Source organism: Lutjanus erythropterus, chromosome 23 (assembly GCF_056507025.1).
Source record: "Lutjanus erythropterus isolate fLutEry1 chromosome 23, fLutEry1.hap2, whole genome shotgun sequence".
Lineage (NCBI taxonomy): Eukaryota > Metazoa > Chordata > Actinopteri > Lutjaniformes > Lutjanidae > Lutjanus > Lutjanus erythropterus.
Window position 1 is genome coordinate 4173221 of NC_139339.1, and position 19022 is coordinate 4192242.

At 38.5% G+C, this 19022-nt stretch overlaps 1 protein-coding gene and 1 long non-coding RNA gene across 2 annotated transcripts in view; both read right to left on the bottom strand.

The window, feature by feature from the left end:
* The window catches only part of LOC146305428 (uncharacterized), a 36887-nt gene extending 25986 nt beyond the window's left edge, over window positions 1-10901 (bottom strand). The window contains exons 1-2 of the long non-coding RNA XR_014769041.1: window positions 10714-10901; window positions 10499-10619 (exon numbers count right to left, since the gene is read on the bottom strand). This is a non-coding gene — a long non-coding RNA (uncharacterized LOC146305428). The remainder of the gene's footprint in view (window positions 1-10498; window positions 10620-10713) is intronic.
* Window positions 10902-11803: 902 nt separating this feature from the next.
* cnpy3 (canopy FGF signaling regulator 3) lies at window positions 11804-18729 on the bottom strand. The gene is made up of 6 exons (XM_084712967.1): window positions 18488-18729; window positions 17350-17473; window positions 15477-15573; window positions 13997-14119; window positions 13742-13859; window positions 11804-13512 (listed from the first exon to the last, which is right to left on the bottom strand). Exons 1-6 carry the CDS (start codon window positions 18591-18593, stop codon window positions 13211-13213), a joined length of 870 nt encoding a protein of 289 aa, XP_084569093.1. The 5' UTR covers window positions 18594-18729; the 3' UTR covers window positions 11804-13210.
* Between the last annotated feature and the right edge of the window lie 293 nt (window positions 18730-19022).

Below are 19022 nucleotides of genomic sequence, written 5' to 3' on the forward strand. Positions count from 1 at the left end.
AAATGACATGTGGCATATAGTAGAGTATTTTGATAAACAGACTTAAAACGGAGCAAAAACAGCTGAGGATTCAAAACTGTTAATGCAGCCTGAAATACAACATCAAGGCCGTTGTCTGTCAATTTACAATGTTCAAGAGCAATTAAACTATTTGGGTGATGAATGGATAAATCATCATAAATGATGACAGTGCCAAAACATAATGAAGTGGGTCATTTTCAAAAACCATCACAGAGAGAAAGAGACAGATAAACACTGACACTGATGTAAACATGGACAACAGGATGTGAATATCATCAGCCAAAACGTCGGAACAACTATTTCTGTCATTTGTGATTCTGGGGGTGGGAACGTGTTTGTGTGTTTGTGTGTGTGGCCCATATGGTGCCATGGGAATAAAAGGAGAAAGCCACACACACTCTCTCACACAGGGTAATGACAAAACTGGACTCTTCAGATTGATACCAAATTAGAAACAGTTTTTTTTTTTTTGTTTTGTTTTTTTTCCAAACAGACATAGAGGAGCTTGGCAGGCGGGATGAACACTTGACGAGAGTCAAAGAGAGATGGAGGGAGGGGGACAGGGAGATATAGAGAGAGAAGGAACGTGAGAAAGAAAAAGGGAAAGGATGGATGGAGGAATTAAAATAACTGTAAAAAAGGAATGAGAGCTGGTGTGGTAGAAATGGATCCTTCGGGAGTGTGTGTTGTTTTAGCTGGGCGGCCTTGGATTCCTTGTTGACCTTTACAAAGATAGCAGCTGGTCGCCTCTTACAGCATTAAGTTTGGTTTGTGTTTTGGTTCGACCACAGCGATCTGAAAAGCAGATGGAGGGAGGGAGACGGAGAGGAGCTGCGACAGAATTTTGTCGTCCATCGACCTCTCTGGAAAGGAAAAGGAGCGGTGAGAAAAGGCCGGAATGGCTCAACTGAACTGAGAGAAATGAATTTGGCAAATATTTATTTTTTGTTCTGTTAGTCTTTCATCCAAATAAAGCTTGAGGAAGAAAGAGAAAAGTAAACTGTGAGTTTGGCTGAGCTGCTTTCTTTCAATGCTCATGCCAAGAAAAAACACTTTGAATTTAGTTGAAAGGAAGAGTTTTCACAGGAAGTTAGAGCTGCTCGACTTTGGACAAAAAACTTCTTGCACATGTCTAATTATTTAGGGTAGATCTCATCAAGTGGCTACCGTCATGGACACAAGCTGCAGCCTTAAATAGCAGCTTACTAATAACCCATTTTAGCTTGAACACGCTGTCTTTAGAAGACTTGAAGGTGGATGTTATCCAGATCAGGGGGAACGTGCCATCACCTTGTAGTTCAGGGGTGTAGAGTACAAGGCAACATCACACATATTTAATCTGGTCTAGAGGGCAAAATTACTTGATGCACGACCAGTGCAGACCTGGTACCAAAGCCAAGAAACAATAAAAAAGTGTTTGTAGTGCACAGATTCATTTAGCCAGACAGTCTATAGTTCACTGCCAGATGTAAAAGGAAAAGAAGAATGAATAGGGCAGCACAATTAATCAAAATATTATGTATTATTCAATTATCAATTATTTCTTTAAAAAAATTAAAATGTATGACAAAACAGCATTACAATTAGTTACTATAACTCTGCAGAGATACCCCGGCCTACAAATACAAAAGTAATTTGGTATAAACCCCAACAAATGTCACAACATCATGATTTTAATAGTTATTTTCAATAAAAATGAATATTGTGATTAAAATTTTCACTGAGAACGAATCATATGCAATTGCAATATCTGTCAAAATAATCACAATTGATTTTTTTTTATCATATAATGCAGCTCTAATTTAAAATAATAAAGTAAGGTTCCAAATACAGAGGCCAAATAGTAATATTTTTAAAAAATATTTGTAATGGTATATTGTTGATTACTAAGAGATTATGTATACCACTTTTCACTGAAAGAATGAACTACAGGGCTGCAACTAAGGACGCACTATATTGGATTTTTGCGGGTATCCTATTTACTGATATTTTCCAACTTATGTTGACCAATTTCTGATGCTGACATATGCAAATATCCAATCCATATTTTTGTATTTTTGCTTCATCTATTGAGTTTGTGATCAGTTGTGATCTGTTAATTTACTTATAAATTAATCAGCCAATGGTTTAAAAAGTAATGGACTCCGTTTCCCCTGGTGACGCACAATACAGAACATGTTAAAAGAAAGTTTTCTTTCTTTTTATAACTGAGGTTATAAAAAGGTTAAAAGCTTGTGCTTTCTTATGAACAAACTGTACAACAGATTGACAGTGATGCAAAAATAGCAAGCAGACACCAATGTCTCCACAGGGAGGGAATGATGGACGGACAGATAAATGATGGAGGGAGCCAGAGAGAGAAAGAGATGGAGGGATGAAGCGATGAGATATGAAGGAAAAGTGTGATATGCCATCCTCAGGTCTGCTTTACTATCATTTCACAGCCTAAACGTGCAAAGGTCAGCTGTTATTAATGGCAGGCCCTGAGGAGTGTGTGTGTATGAGTGTGTGTGTGTATGCAAATGTGTGTGAGACGGACAGACAGTGAGTGTGAAGGCTTGCATGTCACACCTTTCTGCTCTAAATGCCATGTAGCCTGCCATTAGTGTCGTTGCTGTATCATCCCCACGAGGCTGGAGGCTCAGGGTGCGTCTGGAAATTTGACCTGACGCTCCCTTTAGTGCCTCCATCTACAACATGAGCAGTTTTATTTTTCTGTTGTTGAGATCAGATCGGCTCAGGCGGACACACATTGGATTTCCATCTGAAATGCAATGCTTTTAGTTTTGCTTTTCTACAAAAGTGTAATTTCATCTCTATTAGATATTTTTTTTAAATACACATCGTCTTTGATCACAGCCTTCTATCATCAACTCTACGGAGCAAAAAATTTTATGTTTTAGGTTTGTGATCAAAATTATCTTCAATATGGCAGTTCAACAAAGGTGTTAAGGGTAATAATTTTTTTCTGGAAAGCTATTACGTGCTTAACTTTTGCATAATTGTAAGTACTGTGATGGTACATAAAACTTGGAACCACCTGTTATACTTTGCCTACCATTTCTTCTTTCCTTCAGTAATGGCTATTTTAACATAAAACAAACACCATAATTATATATTATTTACATTCCAGATAGTTTTGGCCCCAAAAGAAGAATTAAATGGTTGAATTTCCATTTAGTCAATGTTTCATGACAGACGAAAATACTGTTCTAACAATTACACCCCCAAATACCCTTCAATTTCAAATTTGCTTTAAAGTGGAAAAGTTTAAATTACCTTCAATCATTGTAGAACCACATCAGTGCAATTGGTCTCTAAATATGTGAGTCTGTTTTTCTTTAGGTCCTCTGCAGTCTACTCAGTGGTTAGATCATGCAGGTTTAAACTATGATTTGTCAGGACATAGTGTGTTAAACTGATATTAGGTGATCCAATTCCACAAGTGCTAACTCTAGACTAGACATCTGTTTCTATTTTGAAGTTTTAAGATTAAGCCTCCAATTTCTTTTGCCAATGACTGAGCAACCGTTAAATAAGAACATAAGAGATCAATAGAGTCTCTTTGTCTCTTTCTGCCTTCTCTATTGTCAGTTTTGTGGAGCCATTGTACTGAGGGGAGGACTCTGTACAACCTAAAACCATGACAGACCAATCCAAATACTGAGTAGTCCTCTCAGCCATCTGATTGACTTTATTATTATTTTGGTGACATTTTTGCCTTTATTGGATAGGAGAGCTGAAGCCTTGACAGGAAAGTGGGGAGAGAGTGTGAGGATTACTGGCAGCAAAGGGCCGCAGGCTTGAATCAAACCAGGACCTCTGCAAAGGACTGATAGCCTCAGTACATAGAGCGCTTGTTTTTGCATGTTAATGTATATTCTCTGGCCTGGCACAGTCAAGTCAATTCAAATTTCATTCACACAGCTCGACATCACAAATCACAATTTGCCTCAGGGAGCTTTACAGTCTGTATCATGTGCAACACCCCCTGTCCAGTAGACCCTCAAAAGAGTAAGAAAAAACTCCTCCCCCAAAAAAACAAACATTTAAAATGTAAAGAAACCTCAGGGAGGGTCATAGATGGAGGGATTCCCTCACCCAGGATGGATAGACATGCAAAAGATGCTACGAGTACAGAACAGAACACAAAGTTAGATTCAATACAGATTTAACATTTCTGTCAGTCGGCTCATTCCCCCTGGGGATCAATAAAGTATATCTGATTATGATTCATCTCGGTGTCCCCAGGACCAATCATTAATATGCACATAAATAACAATTTTATAAGTCATAAAATGAGACTACAAACCTCAAAATACTAAAAGGTCACTAATTAAACTATTAGACCTGTCTTCTAACAGGAACACAACACTTTCAGACAAAGCTTGAAAACTTTAAAATCTCAAAAGGAGATACATGAGTAATATATTATACTTCTGCCATATCCTGCCAATAGATCCTTTTAAATCTTTTCTATTCTTCAACAGAAACAGGTCTTAACAACAACATGTAGACATATTCAACACTGTTCTGTCACTGGATCAGTTTTAGTCCTTGCAGAGAGACTGGATGCAGGAGCAACAGCCATAGTGAGGTGTTAGATGAAGAACTGCAGATGACAGGCACAGCTTAAAGATATTGTACGAGACAAAAAAATGTGTGTTCTGAGTTGATCACACCACAGAAATGTTATTAATCATCCAGCCAAATCTGAATGATTAAAAAATGGCAAAAAACAGGTCTTAAAATCATGACAAAATGAGTGACGCTGGGGGCATGTTCACTCCACTGTCTCAGTGTCACTGAAAACAACCGGAAACATGGACGCTCCATCTAGCAGCCACCAGAGCCAGAGGACAGTGGCAGGATGGTATTTCTTTTTTTCCACTCCTGTGACGGGTTGCTGGAATTTAAGTGAGCTGAAGTGAACTGCTGGGCTGATTTGGACTGAGGGAGTCACTGAAGGTACGTCTGTAAGTGACCATTAGAGAGGGTGAGGGGAGGGGGAGGCGGTGTCTTTCATGTGTCGGTTTGTGAGGCTTATATAGTGTTGGGGGATGATGACTCTGACACATCACGTTCAGGTCCACCCAACAACAACTCCACCATTCAGTACAACACTGTTCTCAGTGATTTCATGCTTTCAACAACTGTGTTCTAACATATATAATGTGTTTAGAAGAAAAACTCTTTTTGTAAGTCCAAAATAAACAAAATATTCAAACTACCCAGCACTATGTGAGGTCAACGGATCAATTATTACTGTCCCCTTAAAACAATTTCCCACTCAACAATCTTGCTAATTGGCTATATTGGATGGTAATGAATCTGCTCAAGACTTTCTGTCTGATGAAATGGGAGGAAATCAGGATGAGATGGACGTGTCTGTCACCTCTGCCACACATGTGGACAGACACAATTCAGTGCCATTCAACAACAACAACAAACAAAATGTCACCTTGTTCCGGTCTTTTGCTTCCTCCAAAAGGACAACAAATGCGGCGTAAATGCAGAACGAATGCGGTGTAAATGCATGCAGTGTTGCTGCTCCGCTCCACCTGATGTATTTTTGGCTGTGGCTGTGTCCCAGTTGTGTGCGGCTCCTTGGTGTTGGGAGGCAGGTGAAGGGTGTCTGGTGACAAAATGCCTGGTGTGTAGCCTATTTTCCGGGTTTTGACCTTCCCTGAACACACCGCTGTGAGGAGAACGAAGATGAATTGGAGCACCGAGGCTGTCCACTCATGGAAAAGACAGAAGACTAACTGATGGATACTAAATGTTTGTCTCATTCTCTTCTTCTATTTGCCTGTTTCTCTGCATTTCATTTTTTCTGTCCATCTCTTCCTCTCTGTCTCTGGATCAGAGTAATGGAGTGTTTGAGGTCAGCTCAAGGTTCACAGGGAGGTTTTGGACAAACAGCAGTGCAGATTGTCTGTTGTTTAACCTGCCGACATGGAAACACAACACACCACCGCCAAACAAAATAGAGGAAAATGGATTACAGTTAACGCACAACCAGAGAAAGATTTAATCTTAACCTCTGCAGCTCCAGACATGATGGTGTTTGTTTTTCCAGGTCATCAAGGGTTACAAATCTCCTCTTTTTCCTCCACACATATCTCGTTCTTCTTCATTTTACTCTCTTCTCTTGGTCTCAAATGTTTTCCCGCTCTCTAGTAATTTCCATCACCTCTTTTTTTTTCACGGTCTTGTTTCTTAGTGTCACGTTCGGGTCAGATCAGAGGAAGCTGGGAGCAGGATGACATTTTGTTGCTGCAGCTTCAAAGTGTTGATGTGAACAACTTTGAAGTAGTTGGTGGATCAACATCCCACATAATCATTACGACCGACTTGAGCACTATATGAAGCTAAAACTATCATGTTTATGAATCGGATTGCTTGTTAACTAGGTGCTACTGTAGTAGTCACTTAAAGAAATAAATTCCAAAAAATTTATCTTCACTGTAATCATTGACACTTTTAAAGGGAAATTCAGGGATTTAATTGCAAAAAATCTCATGAAATTCTACAGATTTATACAGTATTTGGAGTTTTTTAAAGTTACTGATACAAAACTGGACCAAACACTTGTTTTTACCATACTACTTCAAGGATGAATAAATTCCACAATTTTTGTGTGATATGGATTTTTTGCTGTGCAGATTTGGCACCACTTCTCCAAGTCCCTCCAATCTTCAGTAAATTTATACATAACCTACATCACCCAACAGCAAGGACTGCCTGATGGCCGATGGCCAGTAAAAAGTTACTACAGGACAGTAAATACAGTAAGCCAGTTGACCAGCCAGGTCAGTGCTTATAAAAATAGAAGGGAAAAAAAAAAGTAATTTCATTTAAATAATTTTCCAGACATTACTTTGCAAGCTGCGTTACTACATCTGCGGTAAATTATAAAACAACATATGAGTTGAAGCGCAAAAAAACAATCGTGTCTTGCAGAAAAGAAATGACTGGGTTGAGGATGACGCCTCGATGAATACAGATGCACTGTCGGGTTTGTCTTTAGTACACAACAAAGTTTTATAAGTCAGCAAGGGACAGATAATGATCATAACTATTGCTGGAAAGCCAAACACCTGTAAGTGGATCCATTTATAGTGCTTACAGTATATACACTATGTGAAACATTTAGAACTTTTAGAATTTAGAGATGCACAGATTTCAATTTTCTTGGCCAATTCCGATTTCTCATGTTTTTAAGGGTCTGACCTGCCGATTCCAATTTTGGTCGATTCCAATTTTTAGTCTTTCTAAGAACTATAACTGACAGCTTTGACAAACATTTTTGCAACTTTTCTTGTAAAAATTAAGCTGGATGTTCATAAAAACATAATGACTATTAAATATTCATTAAAAACTATTTTACATTTTCTCCAAACTCCTCCAGGTTACAGCCAGGCCTTATTATAGTTTTATATTAAGATTATGAATAGAGGGAATGTGATCTTGCGAGATCATCTGGCGGGAAATGATTTCACATGATCTGATGATGTTCCAGTCTCTGGCCAGTTGATTGGTGCATCCCTAGTAAGAATTCTTCTTCTTCTATATTGGTAACATTTTCTATCACAACGTGGGTTTCCAGTCACATATTTCTGTATGTGCATATATGCATTTGCACATAAACAAACTTTTCGACTTCAGCTCAAATTCTGCACTTGCATTCAGTTTTTTTTTTTAAATTGATAAAAACAAAATGTGACAAAGTGCAATGGAAACATCCACTGAAGCAAGATGTAGGCTAATAGCTGCCTACAACAGTGTAAGATCTGATGGGGAGAGCAATGTTTCTCAAATTATGACATGAAACAAACATAATACGTGTTAAACTAGGTCAGAAAAATGAAGAATAACGTAATTTTTGGCTTTGTTTTATTAGTTCTGTTTACTTTTTAAAATCAATATTTTATGGTAATTTCACATTTACAAAATTGAAATTGAAATTTATATTTAATTACCTCTCAAAGCCCACCAGTGGGGTGCAGCCCACACATTGGAAATCACTATTTTAACATTCAGCTCTAGTTGGATGTTATGATGCCTTTTGGCCTAGAGTTTACGCTCTGTTTTAATGATGATGGCTTTGTTTATTCTGCAGCAGAATTTGTTTTTTTAATGGTTTTTAATCCAGTAGCTTTACAGATAATTTCAACAGTCATGTAGTTGTTCATTCAGACCGGTTCACCCCCTCTCCCCTAAATATACTTCACTGTGTAGACACATACTGTAGCAGGTCTGTAGCATTTTATAGTTGTACATATATATAATTTACTAGTTACTGTGTACTTGTTCCATGGGACAGAAAATCATTTCAGAGGGCGTGTGAGAGACAGAAAGAAAGGTGAGCTTGTATATTACACACACACTCACACACACACACTGCAAGCGGTGGGACAGATAATACCAGATGAAGATTGAAATGGGAGGAAGAATCAATATTTCCATTCAAACGTCTGTTTCATTTTCTCCAGATTAGAGGAGACTGTTTCTCTCTGTTCCATCACCAACCCACCACCAAACACAACACTGTCACCGTGTGTGTATGTGTGGGTACTGGTGTGTGTGTGAACCCAGTGTCCTCACAGGGATGAAAAAAGATGAAGATATGCAACATATGGGGCCACTGAAGGGTCTCCATAGGTAACATAAATGTGTGTGCTCGTGTGCGTGTGCTTGTCCACATCTGGTACATTCCATTTCCACCGTCCACAGTGTCCAAATAAACTGTCAACCCTGGACCGGCTGATAAAGAGAGAATGTGTGTGCGTGCGTGTGTGCGTTGTGTGTGTGTCACAATATTTGTCCTGTGTTATTGGAGCTCTGAGGCCACAGAGTCTTCTATAAACACCCAGCTGTGAATTATTCAACAAATAAACACATCCAACACCTCACACACACACACACTCTGCGTTTGTGCTCACACGCACACACACACAGGCAACATCCACACATATTCAGACAAAATACAGATTTTAAAGATGGATAAATTCAACTTACTGTATGAACACACACACAAATCTGTCAAGAGATAACTGGTGCTACACTTCAACCATGAGACACTCATGTGTACACACACACACACACACACAAATCTAAAACTGTGTGGATTTGATTGTTAAGAGGAGAAAAAGGCTGATGGATTGAATTCACCTTAGAAACACACACACACGCACACACACTGTACAGAGAGGCCATTTCATTTTGTCTCAGCTTAAGTGGATTTGGCTGTTGGTCAGTTCAGTGGAAGGTGAACCAGAAACTGCTGTTACAGTCAATGATGGGCTGACACCTACAGGTCTGTTGAGGTACTGCACTGAACTACCTGGTCTGCTCATATTGACAAGGCTAACCATCACCCTCATCATCATCACTGTCATCATCATCATCATCGTTGTCATTGGGCGTAAAAGAAAATGGTGAAAAATTGTGATCAGTGTTTCCCAAAACCTAAGACATTCAATTACTGTCACAGCAGAGGAAAGAAAGATTCACATTTAAGAGGCTAAAATCAGAAAATTTTGACTTTTTTCTAAAAAAAATTACTCAAAATAGATGGTGGTTAATTTAATAATCTATTAACCAACGAATCAGTGCAGCTTTACAAGACACCAAACAACATCAGAAAAGAAAACTGCCCTTCATAACACTGTTACGAAAACTCAGACAACAAAGTCCCAACAAGGGGAGAGCAAAATATTATAGCAAGAATTATTAATATATCATTCATCAAAACTGAATGGATTTTCATATATTAATACAAACATATGGTGAGAGCCAGAACTAAATCACATTTTTTTGAAAAACAAAAAATATGTGCGAAAACAACATTATGAAGTACTGCACTGCTGCATACATAGACTGGCCTATTTTTCTTTTTCCCAGTAAAAATTTAAATTGAATAGGAATGCAAATAATCATTCCCACTAACAGTACTGCATTTTGCAACTTAAAAAAATCCTATATGACTTTTTTTTCATATTGTACGGCCCTGATTTCCATTTTGTGGTACTTTATGCTTTTAATGTTACTCCACACCATTTTGCAAGGAAATTTTTAACTATACATACCATGGTCTAATAACTTATTACATATATTGCTATAGATTAAGCTACCTGACAGTTATAGCATATAGTATATATAGTAACTGAAATTAGCCAAATATTATAACTGTTTTTTCCTAACGTTATTTTGTACAAAGAGTACTTTTACAACTTGCATTTTATTGTGCAGCTCATTTATTAACTTTGATTCCTTGGTATTTCATATGATCCTACTTAAGCATAGATAACATAAAGATTTTAAATGCATTGTTTTTACCTCAGTATTTTTTAGTTCTATTTTTACTCAGCCAAAGTAAATGTCTTAACATTTTTTCCATTAGTGACGAATCGTGTCCGCCCTATTGTGTTTAAGTGAAATAAGCCCCCCAAAACAGTTTAACTAAATAGCTTACCTTTGGTGGCTGCACGGCACGGACAGTCAACGTCTGCTTCTTCTTTTAGTTTTAAGGCAGTTGGCATCCAGCTCAATGGCACCGATAATCCACTGATTCACTATCAGTCACCAGTCCAGCACTGACGCCAGTTTTAAGAAGAGACCCAGAACATTATTCAACCTCAGAAAAAAACAACAACAACATGTCACTGAGGCAGACGGTCCGTAAGTTACTTCAGTCCCTCTTCTGTGTGATGTGTTTATAAACCGACATGAAGGGGGTAAAAAAACAAAACAGACAAACTCGGAACTAACGCTGATGGCGCACGTTGTTCGGGCTAGCGTTAGCAAAACTGGTAGCCATGCTAGCGAGCTATTTCGGAACAGAAGCGCGGGAACAAGTCTCTTTGAAAACGTCCACAAAATTTGAGCTCTTCTTCTCCTTCTTGCGACATAATTGCGTGACAATCTTGACAAAAGCTTTGCCATGAATTTTTAGCTCCATTAGAAGCAGCTAAAATAGCTTTAGTTTACCATAACTCTCTTCGCTGCTGAGCGGTGATTGACAGATAACCGCTCACCTCCGACCCAGTTAAGCCCCGCCCCCTATTTACGGTTGCTGAGCCTGCGGTTCAACAATAATTATGCATTTAACACCTACAGATTCACCACAAAAATAAAATAAAATAAAAACTATACAACTATAAAAACAAAAAACACATTTTTTAAATGTAATGGATTTTTGATTTCAAACAGAGATTATAAGCAGTTTTATCTTAATTTTTACAATACTCAAGATGAGGGTACTTGTTGAATTGGTGTTGTAAACCCGGATAACTGGCCTGTGGTTATGTGCATATCCTCTGCTCTGTGTACAAACTGCAAAAACAAAATAAGCTACATTTTCATAAACAAAAAAAATGCTTGGGTTTTTTTTTTTATTCTGTTACTCCTTCAGGCTGTGGATAGATGTTTCTGAGTAAAGATCAGTTCTGTATAATGATGTTACTGACTGTTACTTCAGATTTGAAAAGTATGTTATTAAAAACATAAATTCACCCTGATTGAAATGATTAAGACATCTTCTTTTGAACAACCATCACCACTGCAAAATAATAATAATAATAAAAAGTTTTTGCTAGTTTACAACTCTGCCTCCCTCTAGTGGTTTAAAGTGCACAATTCAGCCACCTGCTTATTTGACTGCCAGCTACTGTAAATACACCAAAGGACAATTTATTGGTAGTGTATTATCTTTAATAAATGTAAAAATATCCATTTAAAAACGTTTTAAACCTGGAAATGATGAGTCATTTGTGATGCGTTTCCAGAGTTTTCAAACCTGTTTATTGATCCACTGATGTGTCTCTGCTCATGGTTTCAAAAAGCAAGTCCAAGACAACACAGCCAGCATTTTACTTCCGAATAAAAATCTGTAAAAACACACACACACGCACACACACAGATGCCAAAAACATCATACAAACCTTCATCAGCTCAGGAGTCACACAAACACACACGCCTTAAATAGCAGCTTTTGTACAGCACAAACACAAAAAAATTAAACTGAAAAAATTATAAAAAATCAAATTACAGAAACACAAATCACTGACATTAAAAAACCAAGTACCTCACGTTGTATTTACTCATTAAAGGGGAAATTCACTGAATCTGAGACTTCTGTAAAAAAAAAAAGAAAAAACATAGGGGACAAGAGAGAGTGTAGACTCTTAACCGTCTCAGGCAGCACAAATAAAACAAATTATTGAAAAGTCCCAGTTTTCAGATTGATGAATATTTCAGTAAACAAGACTTTTAAAACAGCAGAAAAACAAGCAAACATACAAATTCACATTATGAGGACACACAATATGAAAGCTGCAAATCTACATAAACATTCAAATGAGACAGAAAGAAAGAAAGGAAGAAAACTACTGTCCCTCGTAGACATGGCGCTCTGCTGAGGGTCAAGTTCTCCAAATTCAAAAGTACTCTGATACTGGTACAGATTTACACTGTATGTTGATGTACAGCTTCATAAGACCCAACAGGCAGCTGTCTAACAGAGGAGGAATCCAGTGTTTGATTGGTTGGTGGACACAGGAAGTTGGGGTGCTGATGGGGCTGCAGCACCCATTAAAGTCAACCATAATAAATTTATCAGTTAACGTTTGAGTAACTTTCTTCTTTTTTACTGGAATTTATATATGTGACGCCTACTATTATTTATGGTAGGTTATTATTAAATAGTATGATCTTGTATGTGATCTAAAAGGGTTAAAAAGGCATTTTAATTTAATCTCGACTTGAATCTGTACACAAACAGTTTAATTTTGTTGATGAAATGATTAATGAGTTGTTTCGGCTCTACTGTATTTTGCAATTAAATTGGAGGATATAATCTATCATAACCAATAGAAACAATTGCCAAGAGTATGAAAATAATAAACTTCTGTAATAAACTGGTTAACAAAGTTCTTAAGGGTGCCTGCAAGTCCCACCAAGATTTATCTGAATTTGGAAAAACCTATTAACAACTGCGACAAATGCAACATGTTTCTGACCTCCAGAAACTGGAATAAAGACTTTTAAAACCATATATAACAGTTCAAGATCAGATTCAGCAAATTCAGTGAGTTAAACCTCAGTTTTGACAACAGCTGGAGACATTTAAAGAAGCCGCAGTTTGCTCTTACTAAGAGTTGAGGCAGGTCCGGACAGGAGGCGGGTCTCACAGCTCCGTCTTCTGCCCAGACAGAGGCCTCTGTGGCTGGATCTCCTCGTCCGACGACACCCCTCCATCCATCTTCTCCACCGGAGCTTTGCTCTTTTTCTTCTTCTTCACCTTCTTCTCCTTCTTCTTCTTGGTCGTCTTCTCTCCCTCTGAGCTGCCGTCTCCTCCCTCCTCTCCCTCCTCGCTCTTCCCTTTTCCCTTCTTCCCTCCCTTCTTCTTTTTCTTCTTCTTCTTGTCCTCCGCGATGGCGGCCTGGTCCCCCTTCTTACTGCTCTTTGACCACTCCTCGCTCAGGCAGGCTGGACAGAGAAAGGCGAGACGGAAAAAAATGGAAAGACGGGGAGGACGGAGGCAAAATGGTGCAAAATAAAAGACAAACAGAAGACGGGGAAGGAGGACAAATGGAGGCAAGGCGATGAAAAACAGAAAAAAGAGAGACAGAGACGAGAAAAGATAAAGTAACTGAGGGGGATTTAAGAGGAAATGTTGAGAAAACAGACTATTTATTTGTATTTATGAGTGTCTTACCCATGTCCTGTCCTTTGAGAGCGTGTTTCTCACACAGATAAGTGGTCAGGTCCTCCTCCTGGCCTCCTTTGTACCAGTCCTCAATCACCTCCTCATACTGCTCCACCAGCACATCACACTGACACACACACACACACACACACACACACAAGTTAGCAGTGTCAATGAATATTATAAATAAGCACAATCCACAGTATTTCACCAGAATGTGGGATTTTCCTGACATTTCAGTGAATTCACAGAACGTGAAAGCACCTGTTTTTTCAGGTCGGCCACTTCTGCTGAAGTCTCGTTCCAGAGCTCGTAGGGAATATCCATCACCACGTTCACTCCTTTATTCACCAAACCATGAAGGGTGGAGAACGTCTCCGACATGCCCTGCAGACAGACACACACAGACAGACACACAGATGTAAGAGTGCCGTCAAACTTTCCAAAAACTTGCACCATGAAGCGTTTCGTAAGAGTCCTGGCAGCACTGGAAGACTCTTATTTTAATGCAGCTGCAAGTGTGTGACAAATGTGCAAGTGTTGACATAACTTTCATCTTGATAGATATATTGTTAATATAGCGATCACACAGAAACTGGTCCGGATCAAAAAGCCACACTGGCCAAAACGAGTCAAAATGTCGAAATAATTTTTATTCCTTGGACAGCTGACAAAAAAGCTAAATGCAGGTGCACTGCACCATGGGACACGGTGGTTTGAAGATGTCACGTTCTTATAGACGTCGCTCTGCATGATCACCTCCTGAATCTAAATCTGGACACAAACTTATTTTGTCAGTTAAACAGTCTGGAACATTACAGCGGATGAACGTACTTAATTATAATTCAAATGAAGTTGATGAGAGCTGTGAGAGTGAACCAAACCAGCACAAAAACCTGAAAGACATAAAAAACACAAAAGCTTTGTAAAGCTGTTGGGGACAAATCTCTGTGAGTTCATCACTACAAACAACCCTGTTACAGGTCGTCATTTGATTAATTATTAATTCAAAGATAATAATGACAGATTTAACATTGTTCCCAAGTTATTCTATTGATTAAGTGCGTTTTATACCGTGGTCTGGGTGATTACTCTTTTCTGATTGGCAGACAGGAAATTTTTTGGGAGTTAGAAGTGACTAAACTGTCCTACAACTATATAGAAACAGGGCTGATTTAAGAATCATGATAGTTATGAATAAATAACTCAGACACCTAATTGACTCATCTACATAGGGAGGAATCTCGAGTGCTCTGCTGCAACATCACCCGTATCTGTGGACAGATGTTCGTTTGCATCACTTCTAGTTCAGAAGCAGTGTTTACTCTTTATCAACTGCAGTGAGCCAGCTGAGTTTGGTTGTAAAAGGGACTAGAATTATTCCTGGTCATGACAACAGTAAGCTCTTGTTTCATAACATAATCTGTGAATGATTTTATTTCATATTGTTGGCAAATGACCACCGGATCATCAACTTGTTGGTGTGTGGTAAACATTTGAAGTCACTTTGCGTTGGGTGGTTCTTCGGCCTCCACACCGTTTAACATACACCGACTCACTGATTATCTCCGACTTATAAAATCATGAATAAATCATATCATTTTAAACTGAACAGTGCTGACATCTATTAAAGCAACTTGAAAACATGACCTCACACTGCAGAAACTACACAACAGGCACATAAAATGACAGCACCACATGTCTGTAGACTAAAACACACACACACACACAGAAACAGACTGACCTTGGCAAAGCGGTTACTACCAGTTCTCTCTTTGTGCAGATTGTACTCAAGCAGCCTCTGACACACATTCTCTACAACCTCGATGAATCTCAGGTCTCTGTGGAAAAAGAAAAGAGGGAGAGAGGGATCAGGATATCTGCAGGTTTCACATTTCAAACTTGTCAGACCTTAACTCCAGTACTTAGACTCCATATTTGTCCTGCCAGCGAGAATAAAACTCTAATCTTTCTAATAACAGCTGCGTCGTCTCTAACCCTTTGTTTCTGTTCCCACATGCCTCCAAGCTACGTGAGTTTCTCTTTCCTTCTTTGTGTAGCCTGTTCTCCTCTAGATCTCCACGTTAGAGAGGTGGTTGTTTGGCTCAGGCGCCACCGGTGGCACCTGAGGTTGTTCAACATTTTTCTGCTTTTTTTTTATTATACCTAAGTGATGTGCATCATGTGGTGGATGTGAGATGAATTGTGGGTAGTTAAGATGGCGACTCTGTACATATGAGAAGCAGTCTAAGGAAAAGCCTGGAGCTAAAAACGTCACACAAATAAATACCTTAAAGTCCACCTCCAGTCATGTTTAAACCAATACAAACACTCTGCAAGAAATAATCTTCTTTTTGCAAATTAAGTTCAAATACCTTGTTAAAATGTTACATACAGCTCTACATCTTGCCTTCATTTAGTTTTCAAGGATTCCTGAACCTGAAAAAGTCCCCAGCCTCTCTTTTTTCAGGGGAAAGGTCTAAGGACGGAGGGAGTCATACACAGATTGTAAAGCCCCCTGAGACACATTGTGATTTGTGATTTTGGTTCTACATTAAGAAAACTGACTTGATTCAAGCCCTCTGCTCCTTATTGCTTCAAGTGTTTCAGGGATGACGACAGTTTGGCTCCGGGATTATCAAAGGTAAGCTGAGTTTCCGTCTGTTGCTCAAAAGGCAGAAGCAGTTACTGCAAATATAGTTTCATAAAGTTTCTCCAGTGAAAGTGTTCTGGTTGACTGCTGTCAAGTAGCTCTCATCACAGGCAAGAGCGAGAACGTGTGTGTGCAGCCGCTGGTTTCTACCAGTGGCTGCAAATTTACCAGACAAATCATTTTTCAATCAACCAGAAAACTGCTGTGACGACTTCCTTTAAATGACTTAAATAACTTTAACTTATTCTTAATAATGTTAAGTTTTGGACTGATGTTGGGACAAAAAAAACAGTGGTGTCACTTTAGTCTCCTGGTCATTGTGAGAACATTTATTAATATTTTCAGATCAACAAATTCATGTAAAAAAAAATTAGCAGATGAATTCATTATGAAAATGAATCATAAGTTGCAGTCCTATACAAAATAAGTGCAAAAAAGCTCCACCTCAACCAAAGACAACATTTCCATTGCAGTAATAATAATGAATGTAGTAAAGTATACTTCCTCCTATAAAAGTAAATAAACACTTTGCCACCATTCACTTATATTGTTTGAGAGGTTCTGCAGCACCGTTTTCCTGTGAAACTCCAGCAGTGTTTTGTGGACTAAAAAAACGAAACCAGACCTTCAGTCAGCGTGAAGCTGAGTAGATAATGACTGAATTTCCATTTTTGGGTGAACTATCCCTTCAAGACTTTTTTAAGGCTCAAAGACGACACTGAGCTCCGTTATCACACATCCACCACCAACATCAGTTCAGCAGCTTCCCTGTTCTATAATAAGTTCCTCCACAGGAACTGAGGCCTGACCAAGTTCCTTTCCCCTGCTGCCGCTGTGAGACAGAGAAAGATCCAGAATCATCCCAGCAGACTCTGTCCTTCCACACACAGCAGGATAGAGGTTTAGTTTCTACTGTGAAGTGATGTAAAATCACCACTTCACACACACACACACACACACTTACGAGTTGATGTATTTGACTGGCGGCGCTCCCTTGCTGTCTATGCGGTAGTTCCTGTCGATGACTTCTTTAGTCTTCCCTGTCTCCTCGAACGCCAACTTCAACTCGATGCTGACAAACTTACACACTGGATGAGAAGGAGACAGAGTGTGTGTGTGTTTATTATCTGTTGACATACGAGTGAATTACAGTATAGACATTTAAAAAATATCCTTAAAATAATCCATAAACTAAGTCACTGTATCAAATCAAAAACAACATGTATTTTTCCGCTATAAAATGTCCAACACAGGAAATACCTTGGTCACAATTGTTGATTAACCAAATTTAAGGATTACTATCAAAATGTGTGCTTATGTTAAAAAAAAATTATAATTTAAAAAAAAAATCTTCTCGCTGTTGACTTGTTGAACAATATTAGAAATTTCTGAGACATAGAAATTGGTTCATCATTATTTTTTGTTTTTCCAGGGAAAACTGAGGATATAAATAAAAGATTTTAAAAGTTAATTGTAGCTCCGCTAAAATCATTAGGTGTTGAGGGCTTCAACTAAAAACTATTTTTTATAATCAATTAATTTGCTGATTATTTTCGCAATTAATTGTTTAGTGTATAAATGTCAAAAAATGTGAAAATCACATTCATTATCACAATTTCCCAAAACCCAAAACTTCAAAATGCTTCTTCTTTAATCAAACCAGCAGTGCAAAACCTAAAGACTCTTCATTTATGGTCATAAATGACAAAGAAAAGCAGCAAATGCTCACATTTAACAAGCTGGAAACAGCAAATGTTTGACAGTGAATGACTGAAACTATTGATCAATAATCAAAATGGTTGGCAACTATTTTTTTTTAATCGATTAATCGTTGCACCTCTAGAAATATTACATTGATAGCATTAAGTCTTGAGTGACAGTAAGAGGATGTTGTTGACATGTATGATAAAGCTGAATGTAAACAATGGTTATAGTGGTAAACAGTTATGTTTTAACAAACCTCGGGCCTTTTTCTCAATAATTAGCCACCAGACAGTGAAATGATATTAATTTTTATCCATGTCTCATTGTGCTGTGGGCCTCTGGAGGTCCTCGGACCCCGTGTTGGGAACACAAAGCTGCTAATAGTCAGGCTCGGTTACCTTCACATTTGTTAGGAAGATGAACCCATTCATCGTCTCCTCCGTTCTTAGCGGCTCCCACCGACGAAATTATCCATAAAAACGACAAGTATCCCGCTAAAATCATCTCGTCGGCGCCGTCTGACTCTTTATCTACTTATAAAAGTGGTTTTGTACTTAAAAACCCCGCAGAGGACCGTTAAATATCGGTCTCCACATCCTTCTGTGGTTCATCACAGCTGCAAAATCTGAAAGTAATCACTTCCGCTTTGGGCGCGGCGCACGCTGAGCTGAGGGCCAATCAGAGAGGTAGAAGTGGCAGCAGCTGGACCAATCAGAAGCAGAGGAGGGCCACAGAGATTAAAAAAGATCAAGAGGTGTCACTCTGTGCATATTTTTATACAGCCAAACAGGAAGTGAACTTCTAATTCATTTTTACTACAAACATACAAGAGTAATTTTGCTAAAAAATATTCTTCAGATAAAAGTTTGGTCATTGCCTCACAAATACTTGATTATTAAAAAGATTAGAGAGGTTTCCTTTCACATTTTACCG